An 18,402-nucleotide genomic window follows, 5' to 3' on the forward strand; every position below is an offset into this window, starting at 1 on the left:
TTGCAACTCTTAATACTTAATACTTAATTTAGGTATAATCCCAAACAGGTTAGAAAGCTCAGAGATTTTTTTTTTTTTTTTTTTTTTTTTTTTTTGTAGCTCTTGGGAATAAAACCCATGCAGTGTTCAGCCACTAGGCGGTGCTAAATCACTTTTCTTTGGTGATCTTTCCTTTTGCAGTGCAGTTTATCAGAAAAACAGCTTTTCTTACTTGAAATGATGGCTAAAATATAAAACAGAAATACAATTTTACTCTAAAATTTTAATAGATGCTCATTGTGATGTCAGAGATTTTAATAATAAGATTAAACTCTGAGATTGTTTAACCCAAGGCCTTTTGCATTTTTGTTTGACTAAGACCAGCAGTGGGAAATTCATTGATATTGCAACCCCATCACCATACACTGGAAGCAGCAGTTTAAAGTATAGTATGTAGTATTTATCCCTTCTATGTATGATGCATTTTATACACACACACACACACACACACACTTTTACACTTTTTTTTTTTTTTTTTTTTGAGGCAGAGTCTCATTCTGTCATCCAGGTTGGACTGCAATGGCATGATCTCAGCTCACTGCAGCCTCAACCTCCTGAGGTCAAGCAATCCTCCCACCTCAGCCTCTTGAGGAGATGGGACTACAGGCATGTACTGTCATGCCTGGCTAATTTTTTAAAACTTTTTGTAAAGATGGGATCTCACTGTGTTGCCCTGGCTGGTCTCGGAACTCCTGAGCTCAAACAATCGTCCTGCCTTGGCCTCCCAAAATGCTGTGATTGATTACAGGTGTAAGCCACTGTGCCTGGTCCTGTTCTCTTCATTAAAAAAGAAAAGTCCTGGCCATGAACCATTAAGTTGATTTTATGAGCTACTAATGTACAGATGATTCCCTTTATTTTCCCTTGACACCATTTATCCTCTGTGTTCACCCAGTGTGATTTTAAATACCAGCATGGCCAGAGTTCATTACATTTTGAGGGAGTACATTTCATTTTGAACAATTGGACCACAGGTAGACAGTTCTTACTGTGCCATTCAGGTTAGTTGGTCACAGGCAGAGTCACCAGAACCAGCCCTGAAACCCCTTTGGTCAGTAGAAGCCCTGTGGAGAAAACAGGCTTCCGAGCCTCGTCTTCTGAGACAAGCCAGGCTGTCCCACAGGAAATGGAGAGGAATGGCCTCTTGTGGGCTCTCTGAAAATCTTCCCTGTGCCATCTATGGAATGATCTCCATAAAGACCACGTCTTTCCTTTTTCCTGGTATTCAACTTATCTGTGGTACACCTCAGTCCATTGTCTTTCTTATTTCTAAACCAACTCTGGGTCAGGTCTTGTAAGTTTCACATTATCAACATATAATTTGCACACAATGTTTAATATAAGAAATTTTGCTCGAATGTTAAACATTTTGTTTTTTAAACATAGATTCTAATTCAGTTGATAACTTGAGTTATTAAAAGATAGCATGTGCCTTTTATCCGAAATAATGATATGCCTTTCTGAATTGATAGCATATGTTTTAAAGAGAGTGATTAACCACCTACTTAATATATCCACTAATGCACTTTCAGAAGGGCACGGTGCCAGACGATGCTGTAGAAGCCTTGGCTGATAGCCTGGGGAAAAAGGAAGCAGATCCAGAAGATGGAAAACCTGTGATGGATAAAGTCAAGGTAATGGCAACTGAGATGCTTCTGGAAAATAACTATCATTGATCACCTCCTCCCCCTGCAAATAAGTTAGTCATTCGTTTTGTTTTTTATATTTCCTGTAAAACATGACCAGCTGGCTTTTTCTATTATTGTGCATATCCTGTTTAATAAGCGAAACCTGAAGAAGCTGCAGTGTTGAACCCCCACAGTGGATGGACGACATGCACAGACCAGAGGCCCCTGAGTCTCATCTTTGCCCACCTGCATTGACATTGCTGGGACTTGGGAAGGAAGCAGCAGCTGCCTGCTGCTCCTCACAGCTGCCTTGCAGCCCAACAGGCTTTCTGCTGGTGCCTGAGCCTGCCAGATGAAGTTGCTGTAGGAGCACTAAGCATATGGTCATATGTACTTCCTAACCTAATGATAGATTTGTTTACCTCGAATCTAGTCACTCAGGCATGAATTTTATGGAGAGAAAAAAACATGCTAACAATGAAAATGGTATAATTTTTTTCAGGAGAAGGCCAAAGAAGAAGACCGTGAAAAGCTTGGTGAAAAAGAAGAAACAATTCCTCCTGATTATAGATTAGAAGAGGTCAAGGTAAACAGGCTGGAGTCTTTTTCTATTTTATTTTAATTCGTACTGAATTCATACACAGAACAAAGGGACTTGGGAACAGATGTGGGATATAAAGATCTTGTTTCTTCATATTTCAAACACCAAATAGTATTAGTCTACTACTAATAGTGTTAGAACACCAGATACAAAGCTAAAATATTCCTAAGTAGACTTGATCCTCAAGTGAAAGAAATCTAATGTCTAAGCTACCTGATGTTTTCCTTTCTAACCCACAGCTTGTTACAATACCAGAAATATTAAAAAACCTTGTGTAGATAGGAGAACTAAAATGAGGAATAGACCAGGCATGGTGGCTCATGCCTATAATCCCAGAACTTTAGGAGGCCAAGGCAGGAGCATCTCTTGAGCCCAGGAGTTCAAGACTAGCCTGGGCAATATAATGAGACCCTGTCTCTACAAAAAAAGTCAAAAAAATGAGTCAGACATGATGGCATGTGCCTGTAGTCCCAGGTACTTGGGAGGCTGAAGTGGGAGGATCACTTGAGCCCAGGAGGTAGAGGCTGCAGTGAGCCATGATCGTACCACTGCACTCCAGCCAGGGTGACAGAGCGAGACCCTAACTCAAAAAGAAGTAAAAAATGAAAAAAATAAAATAAGGAACAATTACTTTATATAAGAAAAATTCACAACTTTCAGATATAAGTTGGAAAAATAAGAGAACCTATTTAACATTGAGTATAGTGTTAAGTTGCCCCATTTCTTCGATTTTGAAAGTGCAGATTGTACACAACAAGGGGGAAGACCCCATTATGAGTCTTGTGGTTTAAGTGCAGTCACTTAAATGAGGCAGATTCGTGGACAGTTGAACAATGTCAGTCATCTTTGTAGCAGGCCAGGATTTAAAAGAGTATTCAACTAAACTTCTTTAACAATTCTAGAAAATCAAATTCGTGCTTCTCACTCATCCATGTGCACTAGCCTATTTATTTAGCAGACACGGGAACTAGACTGAGCTCTCCGTGATTGAAAGTTTATTATTCTGGATACCTTTATATTTGCTTCCTGTGTTTTACAATTCAGCTGCAGCCATAGCGTTTCTATTAATTTGGGCTCATTCGTACGTTGCTTTGCAAAGTTCCTAGAGAGCATGCTAAGGGCCACATGTTCTGTCTCCACTGAGTGCCCATTCAGTAGAGGCTGGTCAAGTGCAGGTAAACTCTCTTCATGATAGGTGATTGGTTGGTGATTTGCTGTCTCCCTTTACTGAATTTAGTAGTAGTGTTTAAGGAAGCAGTTGATTCGCGGTCCCTGATCACTTTATTCTGTAGTCATTTCATCCTCCTCTGACTTACCTAACACATTATTAGTTACCTATTAATAACATTTTCAGGCACCAGCTTCATCTCATTTAAATCCTATGTTGGTATTCACCAGCTATGTTCCCATCAGGTCTCTTCAGTGAGATTCGGCTCCCCGAGGGCAGGCCACAACCTCTCCTTCCAGACACAGAATGACGCAATGATGGAAAATCGATTTCAGTTTGAGTAGGGAGCAAAAGTGCCCCCAGAGTCCCAGGCATCACTTAGGAAATTTTCTGCCTTTACAGCTAAGAGATGGTGCAGAACAAGCCCAGGTTCAGCTTTCCCCTGTACCTGAAGAATGGTCAGAAGGCACAAGTCAGTCATGAGGGAAGCAGGTGATACAAGTTGAATATCCCTCATCTGACATGCCTGGGGACCAGAACTGTTTCAGATTTCAGACTTTTCTGGATTTTGGAATATTTGCCTTATATCTGTTGAGCAGCCCTAATCTGAAAATCCAAAATGCCCCCGTGAGCATTTCCTTTGAGTTGTCAGGTCAGCACTCAAAAAGTTTCAAATTTTGGAGCATTTAAATTGTTTTCAGATTTTCAGATTAGGGATACTCAACTTGTACCTCTAAACCATTGCACTTCACATTTTCAGTGAAACAAAAAACCAATCTTAACCAGTTTCTCAGGTGAAATATTCATATATATGTATATCTTTGTATTTACTTATTTTTGTGTAGGTGGATAAATGGGATTTACTATTAGTATGTAGATCTCCTTTTACTAAAGAGCCCCACATGCTTTCTTCATTTTGTCCTATTACTCAAATGTGGCACTTGGAGTCGTTTACAGCTTGACCTAATCTGAACCATAAGTTGCAGAGCGTTTCACCGACAGGTTAAACTCCCTGAGGGCAAGGCCTTTGTCTGTGCGATTTTCTGTTGTATTGCCAATGCTTAGGTCAGGGCTTGGCATGTAGTCCTTGCATATGACTTAGATGTGTGGCTTACAAGGTTAACCAGCATTTTCCAGACAACCTCTACAAAGCCCACCCCCATGTAGGTAAAGGGCTTATCCCACACTGTCCTGCAAACCCCAGTCACAGCACCACATACCACACTATGCTGACTTTCACATTTTCCTGCTGTGATAGTCTCTGGGCTTCTGATGTCACAAGCCATACCTCATCCAGTGTGCGGCCCCCGTGACTCAGGAATGCCTGGTGCTTGTGAGCTGTTTGTTGACATGAACTAATTAGAGCATATTCTCTGGTGAGAGAATCTATTTCGTGACATGATGGATCTAATTTAAAATGTACAACAGCAAGTATAACCTGTAGACCCTTTGTAATGTTTACAAGGTTTCATACTTTCGATAAAATGTAAAATGATTTCATGCCATGTTTTTTCCCCCCGGATAGGATAAAGATGGAAAGCCACTCCTGCCAAAAGAGTCTAAGGAACAGCTTCCAGTAAGCAAACCAGTTTTCTCTGAGGATATCTTTTCCTTTTGGCCCTGATTGCAATCGTGTTTGTTGATACATTTCCTGGTTCTTGCAGCCCATGAGTGAAGACTTCCTTCTGGATGCTTTGTCTGAGGACTTCTCTGGTCCACAAAATGCTTCATCTCTTGTAAGTCCAAAACTCTTGGTTTTATTTCTTTAGTTTTTTTTTTTTTCTTTGAGATGGAGTCTTGCTCTGTCGTCCAGGCTGGAGTGCAGTGGTGCCATCTTCAGTCACCGCAACCTCCACCTCCCAGGTTCAAGTGATTCTCCTGCCCCAGCCTCCTGAGTAGCTGGGACTGCAGGGGTGCACCACCACACCCAGCTAATTTTTGTATTTTTAGTAGAGACGGGGTTTCACCATGTTGGCCAGGCTGGTGTCAATCTCCTAACCTTGTGATCCGCCCACCTCGCCCTCCGAAAGTGCTTGGATTACAGGCATGAGCCACTGCACCTGGCCTATTTCTTTAGTTTTAGAGTGGCAGAAATAAATGGAAACTGGTGACTTAGAATCTGACTTGGGAACTCAGGAACAATCATAAAATTAAGGGCCCTCAACCCACTGTAGCCATTAAAAATGTGTTGCACCATGAAATATTGTCCCAACATAGTGGATGCTTTTAGTAGTGTAACTAATATCAAGTACCAGTACCCTTACGAAAAAAGAATTTAAATGTGAGCTTATCCAAAATTACTCCTCAGACAACTTTACCTATTGATATTTCTACAATTTATCATTTCCCAAATTGCCTCCTAAGGGAACTTAGCTCCATGTGGAATGTAGAGTCCCTCAAAGGGAACTCTGTTACTCAAAAAGTTTGGACAATATTGGGTAATGTTAAGCAGGTTTCTCTACTGTAGGATTTTCATGGCTTTTTATATGCAAATATATAGTGAGTCTGTTAGAGTTCCCAAACTTAATAACTGCAGAACCTTTTCTTGTGGGGTCTGGTTTATCTATTTACTGGGAACTCAGTTTTTAAACCACTGAATGTATTATTAGCAGTCAGTTGGAAAGGGATTAACAGTTTCTATGACAGTGGCATGGAAAATATATTTATATCAGTTGGAGAATAGACAGAATGACAACTAGAAGAAATAATGATTCTTTGGAATTGCCTGAAGTTGTTACTTTTGCTGAATGAAGCAATAAAGCCCCTCAAAGAATAGCTTACTAACCAGAGCATGTTTTTCTCTGTACCCCTGTAAAAGCACCATGCTGCTCAGTCACCTCATCCCGTGACCTTCCTCTCATCGTCTTCCATACAGACCACATCACAGCAAAGCACTCCAGACTTGATTTAGAAACCATAAGACATGGGGAAGAATACAATGTGAGGAGTACCCCAGGAATGTAGAGTCACAGCATTACACTGATGCAGAACAGATGAACAAATAGTGGGGAACAAGATCTCAATTCCCTTCCTCCTCCTATCATTATTATTATTACAATTGTTAGGGGTGTTTTTTCTTTTAGAAATTCAAAGATTTGGAAAAAGTAACAGTGGATTTATATGCCCCCTTGAAAGATATGTAGCAGTGAAATGGTGAGATGAAACAACCGTTAAAAAAAAAACTTACTCTTAGAAAATTAGCAAAGGAGACATTAGTGTCAACAATATAGTTAATAAAGTAGAAATAACTAATCATCATGAGAACCAAATAATCAAAATAGTTATTTAGGGGAAAGTTTCAAGAAATTTGGGGGAAAGGTATCACATATGGCTTATAATTAATGTTCATCTGTAAAAGAGTATCTCCTGTACGTACCATGCTCTTTGATATAATAAAATAGAACAGAAATGCTATATAAAAAGAAACACTTAAAACTATTCCCCTAATAATACTGAGATCACATTGATAATAGACTATTTTAAAACATCAAAGATATTACAAGTAAAAATCTTTGAGAAGCAGTCAAAGCAGTATTCCTGTGATACATTGTCATAAATGCCTTTATCAATAATAGAAAAAGAGAAACCTGATAAACCAAATGCTTATTAAATTTTAAACTGAAATTTCTAAAAGTTTTAATAAGGTAACCACCAAAAACAAAGTAGCAATAAGCATACCAGGAAATGAAAATAGCAGCCTGAAAGTTAACTGGCCAATAGTTGTTTCTTTTGAAATAACAAATACTTTATAAAATACTAGCAAATGCAAAAGAGGAAAAAAAACCTTACAAAAAATACAATTAAATTTTAACAGAGTAATACAATAATATAGAGATCAACTAAATTATTGGTAGTTTAAAGCCAATAGTCAGTTGGCTTTTATGAATTTTTAACATTTTACAAAACATTGATAAATAGAGAAAATAATCTTACTAATAAAATTTAACATAAATGTGAGAAAATACAATAATCAGTACAGAGCACAACTAAATTATTAGGAAACACTATGTATAACAATTTTCTAAGATTAAACAAAAATATAAAACTGCGTAATTCACAAAACCTAAAAAAAGACTGAAGAAAATATTGCATTGATTTTCAAACCCTCCTTCTACTGAAGGTTTAAAGATGACTCCTTTAACTGTTGAACACTCAGTAATTATGTGGCATAAATATGTCATGAAAAAGATGGGGTCACATAGTTGCTTCTATGAGTAATTATGGTGCTAATCTTAAAATTTGACAAATATAACAGTATCAGCTAAAGTTACTTAAATGTGTAGTTGTAAAAATTACATACAGCATACATAGAATATAACAGTTAAGAAAGTATTTGCCAATATAAGTATTGATTCAGTAGCAGGAAAATTGTCAATATATTGTAGTGGTATATCAAATAGAAACAAATAATTGTGTCCATGTAAAAGATCTATTTAAAATTTTACATATACTCATATTATAAATAAAAACTTTTTAAAAAGTAGGCAATCCCCTAATGTGTTAAAGAGTCTTTAGTTTTCAGAATCAGATATTCAATATCATGCTGGAGGCCTTTTCCTTAAAAGCAGAAAATATGAAAAGTTTATTGTCATTTCTGCTTATTGTCATATGGAAGAATCATTAACAACACATGAAAAAGAAATGACAAACATTAAAAGGGAACATTTGAATATATTTGTGGATAGCACTACTTGTAGATAATACATTTGTAAGTAACATTATGCCATGTTTATTAGTAACAACAGATGAGAAAATGTAATTAATACGAGATCAGACTTATGTAAACTACAAAAGGAGAAATGATCAGAAAAATAAGGACACAAAAAAATTGAAGGCCATACATTAAGTCAGTTTAACTAAATATCTTAAAAAGAATGATGACAATTCAAGTCATTTTATATGTTAATTTTTTATTAAATAGCAATAACATACTTTTTATAACTCAATAAAATTATTCAATGATATATTTGAAAAATAAATGTATAAAATATGAAAAAATACTGGAAAGCATTTTTCAGTACTTTAAGGTAAGATTAATCCAACTAAACACTAGCATATGTTACACAGTAATAATAGAAAATACAATAATGTTGAGAAAGCAAACTCAAAGCATAGATCAATGAAAAAATTGAGAAATGGACACAAATGATTTAGTATTTTTAAAAAGAGTGAAAAATCATTATTTTATGCTTTTGTGTAGCGTTAGATGAATAACATACGCACATATAGCTTTGCAATACAAATTTCCAGACCATAGGTTGTTTCATACTTAGTATTAAAAGGCTTAAATAATAAGTCAATAAGATAGTTTAAGAAGAGACAATACAAATGTTTCAGTGTCATTCTTTTCATTTGACAACTTGTCATTCTTTTCATTTGTCATATAAGCAAAGATTTCTCGTAACTAAAAATGAATTTAATTTAGTACATTTTAGATTACCTAAAATATGACATTCTAAAACGGCTTTACAGGGTATAAATGGACAATAAGTATCTTATAGTTATCTAAATTAGTTTAAATAATTTCCAATAATAACATGCTGAAATAAATTTCTGAATGTTGGTATCTTTTTAATGTGCTTTTCTCCATCTTTCGGTAAAATTTGCAATTCTCCTTTTTCAAAATAAGCTATCCATAGTTGGAGTCACCAAAGAGTTCTGGACTTTTTTCTGGTTTTTCATCAACAGTTATACCTAAGTTTTTTTGTCAAAAGGGAGTATTTGAAATGAAGCAAATATTCAATATTTTTAAACAAATTATTTCAGAAAGTTTCTAGAATATTTAACATTGAAAAAAAAAACCTGAAACCTGACACCATATACCACAATATACAAGCAATAGTAGTATATCATTTTACACTGATTATCAGAAATAAAAATATGTAATAAAAGTCAAATTCTGGCAAGCAAGGCCATGGGAAAACAGGCATGCTTATTCATTGCTTTTTGCAGTATGAATTCCTAGCAACATTTGAGAGGGAAGTTTGGCAAAAAATAGCCAGCACCATAACTTATTCACTAGAACTTATTCAGAGCAATTTTAAAAGAGCTGAAAACTTTGAATAACCTAAATGTACAACAGGAAATGTGTAAACAAACCATGGAACTCTAACTTATATTATTGCATAGTATTTAGAATAATCAATATGAGAAGGAAATAGAAATAGGAAATTGTATAAAATAATACAATAGAGTAGAAAGAGAATTTAAATTTCTTTTAAAATTATATGTTATTATGAGTCTATTTGGATCAAGAGAATAAACAGTCATTAAGCTATCTTTAAGAGTTATAGTTAAGTGATGGCATTGTGGTCATAATTTTATATACAACATGTTACTAATAAAATTTTTTTCAATAAAAGAAATTTGAAGATGCTAAACTTGCTGCTGCCATCTCTGAAGTGGTTTCCCAAACCCCAGCTTCAACGACCCACGCTGGAGCCCCACCCCGTGATACTTCGGTAAGCAGCACATCTTATTTGGGAGATAAATGTTTTTGTGCAGCCACAACTAGAAAGAAAATAGGGCACCTGTTTAAAGCAAATGAAAATAGGCAGAATTATTAGGAAGATCAGGCACCTTCTATTTCAGAAGAGCCGAAACTGATGATTTAGGGAGATGGCAGAGATTAACTTTGAAATGATTAAATGAAACAATATTTGTGAAAACATTGTATACATAGTCAAGGACCTTAATATTATTGTTGCTTTATAAGAATTGAAAGTGCAATAAAGTGCATTGTGTCTATATTCGAATTACTAGATTTGAAAAGTTCTTTAGCTTTCCTGATAATTGATTTTCTCCTTTATATTTTCTCTTATACATTCTATAATTTACTACCCATTATTTAACCTCAAGTTTATTTTATGGAATTGTGGTGTTTGAGCTTTTACAAACATTTTACAAAAATTTTACAAATGTCATGGAATAGCATTGTTTTCTTCCCAATTCACACCAGTAAAAATTTGTCACTTTCGTACTAGCAGTAGAAGAACCTCGGCATCAATATTGTTTTAATTATTTACATGCTGTGAGGCAAGGCTGTGGGACCAAAGCTTTTCCAGACTTCCTTGACTAATCACCTGTGCAATACCAAATTATACATTACCAAGGAGACCACAGCACATCAAATTATAAAGGGATTGCCCTAAACCAGATCCCCATCTCCTTTGGTTGAGAACAGTGCCTCATTTGCTAGATGGAGATGAAGTAACTTTAGCAAAGCTATGCTTCCATTCCTTTTGATGTGGCATCAAAGCGTATTTAGTGCTGTAGTCTGAGATTCTTGATAGATTTTCATCCTGTTGCGTCAGCTTCAGGATCATCTGAAAATATCCAGAGGCACAAATGACAAAGCCCAGACCTGGCCCCGGACAGCTCTACCATTAGCAGCTATAATCCTGGATTATAATAAAGCACTTAAAACCAGTAAAATGCCCCGTGTGTGTGTATGTGCGTGTGCTTATGCGTGTGTGTATGTAAACACACCCACAATGAAGAAAGTCCCCATGCAACAGAAAGGAAGAATCATTAATAGCCTAGGCTGCCGTTTACACTTCAGTTCTTAATATTCAGGCCAGAGATTCTGCCCTGGTGAAGGCTGTCAGTAAACATTTGCAATCAAAAACTTTTTTGCCTTTAAGAAGTAGATTTTACAATGACACTTCTGTGATCACATTTCCCATCAGAGAGTCTTGTTTTTAGTTAAAATTTTATTTGAAGATGTCACTAAAACAAGGTATAAAGCTTTATTTAGATAAAAATATTGGGAAATCAAAGAGTCAAATAAGCCATGATAATTCACGGGAGCTTTCTTTGCTGTGATTATTAGATTGTTACTAACAGTGTTACATACACTGAAAGCATCTGAAGACATGATTTCAAAGATCTGTGTGATAAAATCACTCCAACAGGAAAACTGCTTCAAAGAAAATAGAAGATCATGGATGTGACTAAGCATGACAGGGAAAAGCTTTATCAGTCCCAAGACCTGGGTTCTATTCACTTTTTAACAATTTGTTTTCAAGCAACTGACTTAGCTTCCCTGAGCTTTTTACCTCCAAAAAAAAAAGCCTGCTTAGTTCACTGAGAACCATTGTGGGCATCAAATAAAACTGGATAGTGTATGTGAAAACATTTTGAAAATCAACTGGAAAGTTCTATACAGTATTGGACAGAGTTCAGCATGGTGTCTTATACAATATAGATATTAAACACATTTTAATTGAATTCATTTAGAGGTGGAATTTTGAATGCAATGTGTTGAAAAATATGGATTTTGCTATAATAATACTAATAATAATTTACCATTTGTTGGGTCCTAACATACAACTAGTATTGTTTTAAATGCTTTTTCAATCATTTACTTTTCTCAGCAACTTAGGAGTATAAGTACTACTATTATTCATATTTCACGGCCAAGGAAACTGAAGCTGAAAGGGGTTAAATAAGCTGCCTGAATCATACAGTAAATAAATGTTAGAGGAAATAAGCTATCTTAGTTACAGTGATATTGTTGTTCCATAATTTTTTTCCTCTAGAATACCAGCTCCCATTTCTGCAATTTCGCTTCCATGAGCTTCCTGAAGATGAAAAGAGAGGTTTCCCCACCAGTTCAGAAATTCTCTGAAGTCTTTCAGGCCACTCATCACCAGTGTGGCAGACAAGCCGTTTCCACTCTCCTGACCCCCGATTGTCTCTGGGGTTTTGTGCTCTAGGAAGTATCAGGATGGCAGTGCCGAGCTCCATGGCTTCCCACAAACTGCAGGTCATGCTGCACTTTATGAAATGCACCCCTCAAGATCTTAGAGTCTTAGAGAGGACCCACAGAACCAAAGAAACGCTCACCCTCTATAGTTGCAGAATCTTGCTTCCTAACCATCTGACAACATTAGTAGATGTTTGTTTTCATATCCAGTTTTCTAATGGTGTTTAATTTCTAAATGAAAGGCACACATGATTGGTTCATTTGCTTTTGGATCCTTTATGTGACCTCCAGGTCACCCACTGGATATGGCTCCTGAGGCTGCCACTAAGACCTCCTTAACCTGGTGGGATCTTCACCAAGAGATGGGCAGGGTTGGGTGGAAGGTGCTGGCCCTCCAACCCCAGTAGGGTGACAGATACTGCCACTCTTCTCCTGATCTTCCATTCCTAGCCTTCTCTTCTCTGACCCTGTCTACTCCCCTGCCCCAGCCCCAGATGTCTTTTTCTTCCAAGGAAACAGGTTCCCTCCTGAAAAGATGGAGTTCCAGGGCTAATTTGCCTCCGATACAGTTTGGCTAACGAGTGACTAATTCAGCATTATTTACTTTTCAGCAGAGTGACAAAGACCTCGATGATGCCTTGGATAAACTCTCTGATAGTCTAGGACAAAGGCAGCCTGACCCAGATGAGAACAAACCAATGGAAGATAAAGTAAAGGTAAAAAAAAAAAAAAAAAAAATTCACTAATAAGTGAAATTTTAATCCTTGGGTCTTGACTCTGTCATTGTCATAGGAATATTGATGTGAACTTAACCTATATTTTAAACATGAAATTATAATGAAATAGAAAAATCAATCTGTACTCCACTGGAGGGGAAGGTCACTGAATCTGTGACAGAGACACCAGCGGAGCCTCCCTGAGGGGATTCTGGGAGGTAGGTGTGGCGTATGCATGGCTTCCCCCCATGCAACACAAGCAGTCAGCACATCCATTCAAATCAGCTGTTGTCCTTCAGGGTTGCTTATAAATAGGCAAAGTTGTAAATGTGACCTCTCTAAATGGCAAGGTACAGTGGCCTGATTTTTTGTTAGAAAAGTGAAACCATACAGGAAAAAAAGAAAAAGATATTTTATACGTTTGGGTTCTAATCTCCTAACATGGTTTCTGAGGGTAATTATTTAATCATTTATTTCCATTTAAAATATAGCTAGAAAATTCACAGATATGAATTGACATATAGAAGCATACAGGATTTTATATTTTAGCCAACTAGCAGTCTGTTGAAGTCATCTGTGTTCTGTTGCTTAAAAAATAAAAACAGACCATATGTTTTGCCTCATAAAAGTAAAACACATGCTGAATGCTGCATTTGACAATGTATTTTCTAAGTGAAAGAGGAAATGAATATTAATTCTGTCTGCTCACTGTTGATATAGGAAAAAGCTAAAGCTGAACATAGAGACAAGCTTGGAGAAAGAGATGACACTATCCCACCTGAATACAGACATCTCCTGGATGATAATGGACAGGTAAACTGAGGCAAATTGCTAGATCGGATTTATGCTACAAAGATCTTTAAATTCAAACCTCCCTTGAAATAAATAGTAGCTATACTCTTTTACAATACCATAAAACATATCATGACTGACTGCTTCTAATGTGTCACCAAAGCCGACCAGCAGGTAAATGTTTATTTGAGCCAATATCATTGTATATGCATATGCTAGGCTCTGTGGTATAAACAGGGTTGAATACTGTTCAGTCACTCACTGATGCTTAAGAGTGATCCAAGAAATGTGATTCTCTCTTTCAAGAAAAGGCTATAAAAATGACTAAGGTGATAGGATTTCAAAGGAAGCAATCTCTGTTTAAGGAGAGCAGAAAAGGAGCTGGTGTTGGGATAATTAATAGGGCAAATTAATAAGGCAGCTCCAAGACCTGGGGTCTCCCTATCTTCTTCTACATCACCATCAGCACTATTGCAAGTGAAGACAGGCAAAGCAGTATTCCCAATCACAAATCCTGTTTCTCTGCCAAAAAGTCCTTGGCCTTTTGTCTCCCACATGATAGAGGCCAGTCTTTCATAGGTCAACCAGGCCTGTCCCCCACCTCTTTCCTATTTGCTAACTTTTGAGTCAATTAAATGATAAATAACCCTTTCCATGCCTGTTCATCAAATAAGAAACAAGGAACACCAAATTACACCCTTCTCTTTCTGTACTGATTCATTTTGGTGAGTAAGATGATTCCTGGTTTAAATAGCACTGTCAGCTTCAGGGTCTCCTATTACAGGAACCAATTCTCCTTGCTTGCATTCAGGATTCCTCAAGATAGCAATTCCACATCCTGCTAGAGCCTTTCTCACTTTGATAGTACCAACTCACCCTGCTTGCGTTCTTTGGGAAATTTATTATTTAAGGCCCTTGCCTTTGAAGCTGGGAAAAATCCCTGATGAGTTTCTAAGTGTAATAAGCTATAGTAAATAAGATGTAAAAACACAAGTAACTTTTTATAACACTTAAAGTAGAATTATAAGTGATAATACCTGATGGCAGAAGGTTCACAAATAGTGTTTCTTTCACTTCCAGGACCAGACCCTTTCATATGTTTCCCCCAAGTCTATAGAAATGATTATAAAGAATAGTAATTAAGCAAAGCTGGTAAAGACATAGTGGGGACCCAGGTTTATTAGTTATTGCAAGTCTACGCTCCATTTTATCCAAGTCAAGTCATTGGATAATAGATTCTCTACTGCCTAAACCTAAGTAAACCTTTACAAATATCTGTGCTTAACCAATAGTCTGCCTTCTTTTTAAGGACAAACCAGTGAAGCCACCTACAAAGAAATCAGAGGATTCAAAGGTAAAGACCATAGGAACATATTTCCATTAAATTTTGTTTTATTCTAGCCATAGGGTTATTTGGCATTTTAGAAAACAAACATATTGAATGCCTACTCTGTGCCTGGTACTTTGTCAAAGCATGCATATAAATGTGTATGACTATTGTTTACCTCTCTTTTAGTCTTCACAAAAGCCCTTTAGGATAGAAAACTGAGGCTCAGAGAATGCTAAGCAACGTGTATTAAAGAGTAGATGGAAAAAAAGCCATCAAGATTTTCTTGTTTTTCTGTCTCCTTTACAATACATTATTATTAGTAAAGAATGTCAGTAAGTTTTTTTCTTATAGAAACATCTTTTATTTGTAAGTGATGTGGGAAAATACCCCATATTGCATTTTGCCTTCCACTGATGGCTATTTCTACTCATATCTCAGAAACCTGCAGATGACCAAGACCCCATTGATGCTCTCTCAGGAGATCTGGACAGCTGTCCCTCCACTACAGAAACCTCACAGAACACAGCAAAGGTACTGTGCTTTTTCACATTTCACTCTTTGAAATGTGTGTGCGTGTATGTGTACATACATATAAGTTTTATTTATTGATTGATCTATCTATCTGTCTATCTGTCTTGTAACAGGGTCTTACTCTGTAGCCCAGGCTGGAGTGCAGTGGTGTGATCTCAGCTTACTGCAATCTCTGCTTCCTGGGCTCAAGCAATCCTCCTACCTTAGCTTCCTGAGTAGCTGGGACTACAGGTGTGCACCACCACACCCAGCTAATTTTTGTATTTTTTTGTAGAGATGGGGTTTCGCCATGTTGCCAGGCTGGTCTCGAGCTCTTGGGCTCAAGTGATCTGCCAACCTCTGCCTCCCAAAGTACTGGGATTACAGGCTTAAGCCACTGTGCCTGGCCCTTACAATTTTTAAACTGTAGAATGAATCAAATGATGATATAGAGAACCTGAAAATGAAGAAAAGAAAAAATACCTATAATTCCACTGCCCCCAAAACAGTATTATTTTGTGGATTTCCTTTTTTTTCTATATGTATGTTTTACATAATTATACTTACAGTCCACTTATAAAACACTGCTTAATGTTATTTCTTAACTGCTACTTTGTAATTTCCATAGCCACCATTTTTTATCTCCACACTATACGGTTGTGCCACAATAATGCTATGTGTGTGTTCATTTAAAGTGAGAGCAGGCCCTAACTACAGCAGGCACTCTCTTGCTTATTTGCTCTCTGGAGCTTCCTCCCCTTTTCTGTCTGTTTAGCCCAACTGGTCGACTCTTCATTCCTCAGGGCACAGCTCAAGCATCAGCTCCTTAGGGAAGACTTTCTTGTCTTACTTCTTCTCCCTTCCCAGGGCAAACTTAGAGGCCTCTCTTCCATACCCTCCTTGCTCTCCGTTACCTGTCTGTGTTTGTGTATCACACCACTGAGCTATGCATTTTATACAGTAGTGATGTGTATTTTTACCTCTGTGCTCCTCATTAGCAAAATGCCTGGTACTTAGCAGGAACTCAAAACGTGATTAAAAGTGAATGAGAAACGACCGTGTAATTCAACAAGTGTGAGGCATTTTCCCTCAAGCCACACCCTCTTGTAAATCAAATAGAAGGAAAAGTGAAATGAGTACCTCCTTGTTATTTTCAGAAGAGTTAATTCTGCAGATCTCAGTTTGCTATTGTTTTGGCTGTTGTAAGGCACTGCTCTCGATCACTGAATTGTCAGCCCTTCCATATTGGGTAGCTTAATTTCTAGACCACTTCAGCATCCTATCTCTCACCCCTGGTAACTCATAAGTAATGCCTTTTTTGGTGAATGGACTTTATTTTTATATGTAACCTGTTCCAGCTTTCCTTGGTTGTTTCCATTGTTCATTTCTCCCCCATAACACTGAAAACAGGGTTTTGTTTTTGCTCTTTTGGTACACAAAAGCCAGTCCTGATCGAGACAAGCTCTATTTTGTTTTTTAAATACATTTTATTGTGTATATTTGAGGTTTACAACATGGTAGTTTGGGATGCATAGAAATAATAAAATGGTTACTGTAGGGAAGCAGATTTACGTATCTATCATTCTCACACAACTACTTTTTTGTGACAAAAGCAGCTAAAATCTACTTAGTTAACAAAATCCCTAATACAATTTTATTAACCTTAGTCCTCATGTTATACATTAACTTTCTACACTTGTTCATTCTGCATATCTGCTATTTTGTATCCTTTGACCTATATCTCTGTTTCCTCCTCCTGTTCCCTACCATGGTCGCCATGTTTTATTCTCTGTGTTTTTGAGCTTTTTCTTTTATAATATTCTACATATAAGTGAAATCACTTTTCTTTCTGTGTCTGGCTTATATCATCTAGTATAAGGTCTTCCAAGTCCATCCATGTTGTGGCAAATAGTAGGATATCGTTTTTTAAGGCTGAATAATATTCCATTATGTATATATACATGACATTTTCTTTATCAATTCATCAACAACTAGGTTGTTCCATATCTTGGCTATTGTGAGTAATGTTGCAGTGAATATGGGAGTGCAGATATCTTTGTAAGGTGATAATTTCATCTCCTTTGGGTGTATACCCAGAAGAGGGATTACTGGGTCATATAGTAGTTCTACTTTTAATTTCTTTAGGAACCTATATACTGTTTTCCATCATAGCCCGTACCAATCTACATCCCCACTGACGGTGTACTAGGGTTCCATTTTCTCCACACCCTTGCCAACATTTATCATCTTATTGACAATCTCTGTTTTGATTAGCAAAATAAGGTCTGGGTGAGTCATGCACCACGGGAATTGTTAGAGCATCAGTGTCACCCACATTTCCCTCCTTGTTTCTATCCTTTTTCCCTCCTGCTTTAAACAATTCTCTGACACTCACTGTTGTTCAAAAAAATCGTGAAAAAACACCCAAAGTCTTCCATTATTTAATTAAATTGGAGATCTCAGAATAGTCTGGATTAATTTAACTGCAGCCTAGTTAATTGCTAGGTGGATTGGTGATAGCCATAGCCTCATTACATTTCCTTTGCTTTAGGGTAAGGGCAAGAAGACTGCTTCCAGCTCCAAAGCACCTAAGAATGGAGGTAAAGCGAAGGATTCAGCAAAGGTAAATGGAGCAGTAAATACACTACAAATTAGTTTAGCAGTTACATAGAGTGGGGTTTATCATTTCAGTCATTTAGTTTCTTACTGGAATCTATTTAGAATAAAATTTCTTAAAGTACTATCTATCCCATAGTATGGCTTGGTAAAGTAACTGAATTTTTATAGATACATATATTTTTAAGTAACTGGTGCTTTAAAATCCTAAATGAATGTTCTTGACACAACTCAATTTGCCTGTGTTTTGCCTGTCTTCTTTCCCTAATTAAAATACCACCATAGTATGTGGTTT

General features: G+C 36.9%; 2 protein-coding genes across 47 annotated transcripts in view; one reads left to right on the forward strand and one right to left on the reverse strand.

Moving 5' to 3' along the window:
- CAST (calpastatin) overlaps positions 1–18,402 on the forward strand; it is a 799,019-nt gene that overhangs the window by 777,932 nt on the left and 2,685 nt on the right. For 26 of the 46 annotated variants that reach the window (XM_063724001.1, XM_063724002.1, XM_063724003.1 and 23 more), the window contains 10 exons: positions 1,572–1,673; positions 2,170–2,253; positions 4,962–5,012; positions 5,101–5,172; positions 9,799–9,897; positions 12,755–12,859; positions 13,580–13,672; positions 14,961–15,005; positions 15,420–15,512; positions 18,043–18,114. In XM_063724001.1, the coding sequence (XP_063580071.1) occupies positions 1,572–1,673; positions 2,170–2,253; positions 4,962–5,012; positions 5,101–5,172; positions 9,799–9,897; positions 12,755–12,859; positions 13,580–13,672; positions 14,961–15,005; positions 15,420–15,512; positions 18,043–18,114 (816 nt within the window). 46 annotated transcript variants of the gene reach the window in all.
- ERAP1 (endoplasmic reticulum aminopeptidase 1) overlaps positions 3,263–18,402 on the reverse strand; it is a 52,755-nt gene continuing 37,615 nt past the window's right edge. Inside the window, exon 20 of the mRNA XM_024246736.3 lies at positions 3,263–10,761. Coding sequence (XP_024102504.3) covers positions 10,733–10,761 — 29 coding nt within the window. The 3' untranslated portion in view covers positions 3,263–10,732. The remainder of the gene's footprint in view (positions 10,762–18,402) is intronic.

Source organism: Pongo abelii, chromosome 4, assembly GCF_028885655.2.
Source record: "Pongo abelii isolate AG06213 chromosome 4, NHGRI_mPonAbe1-v2.0_pri, whole genome shotgun sequence".
NCBI classification, from domain to species: Eukaryota; Metazoa; Chordata; class Mammalia; order Primates; family Hominidae; genus Pongo; species Pongo abelii.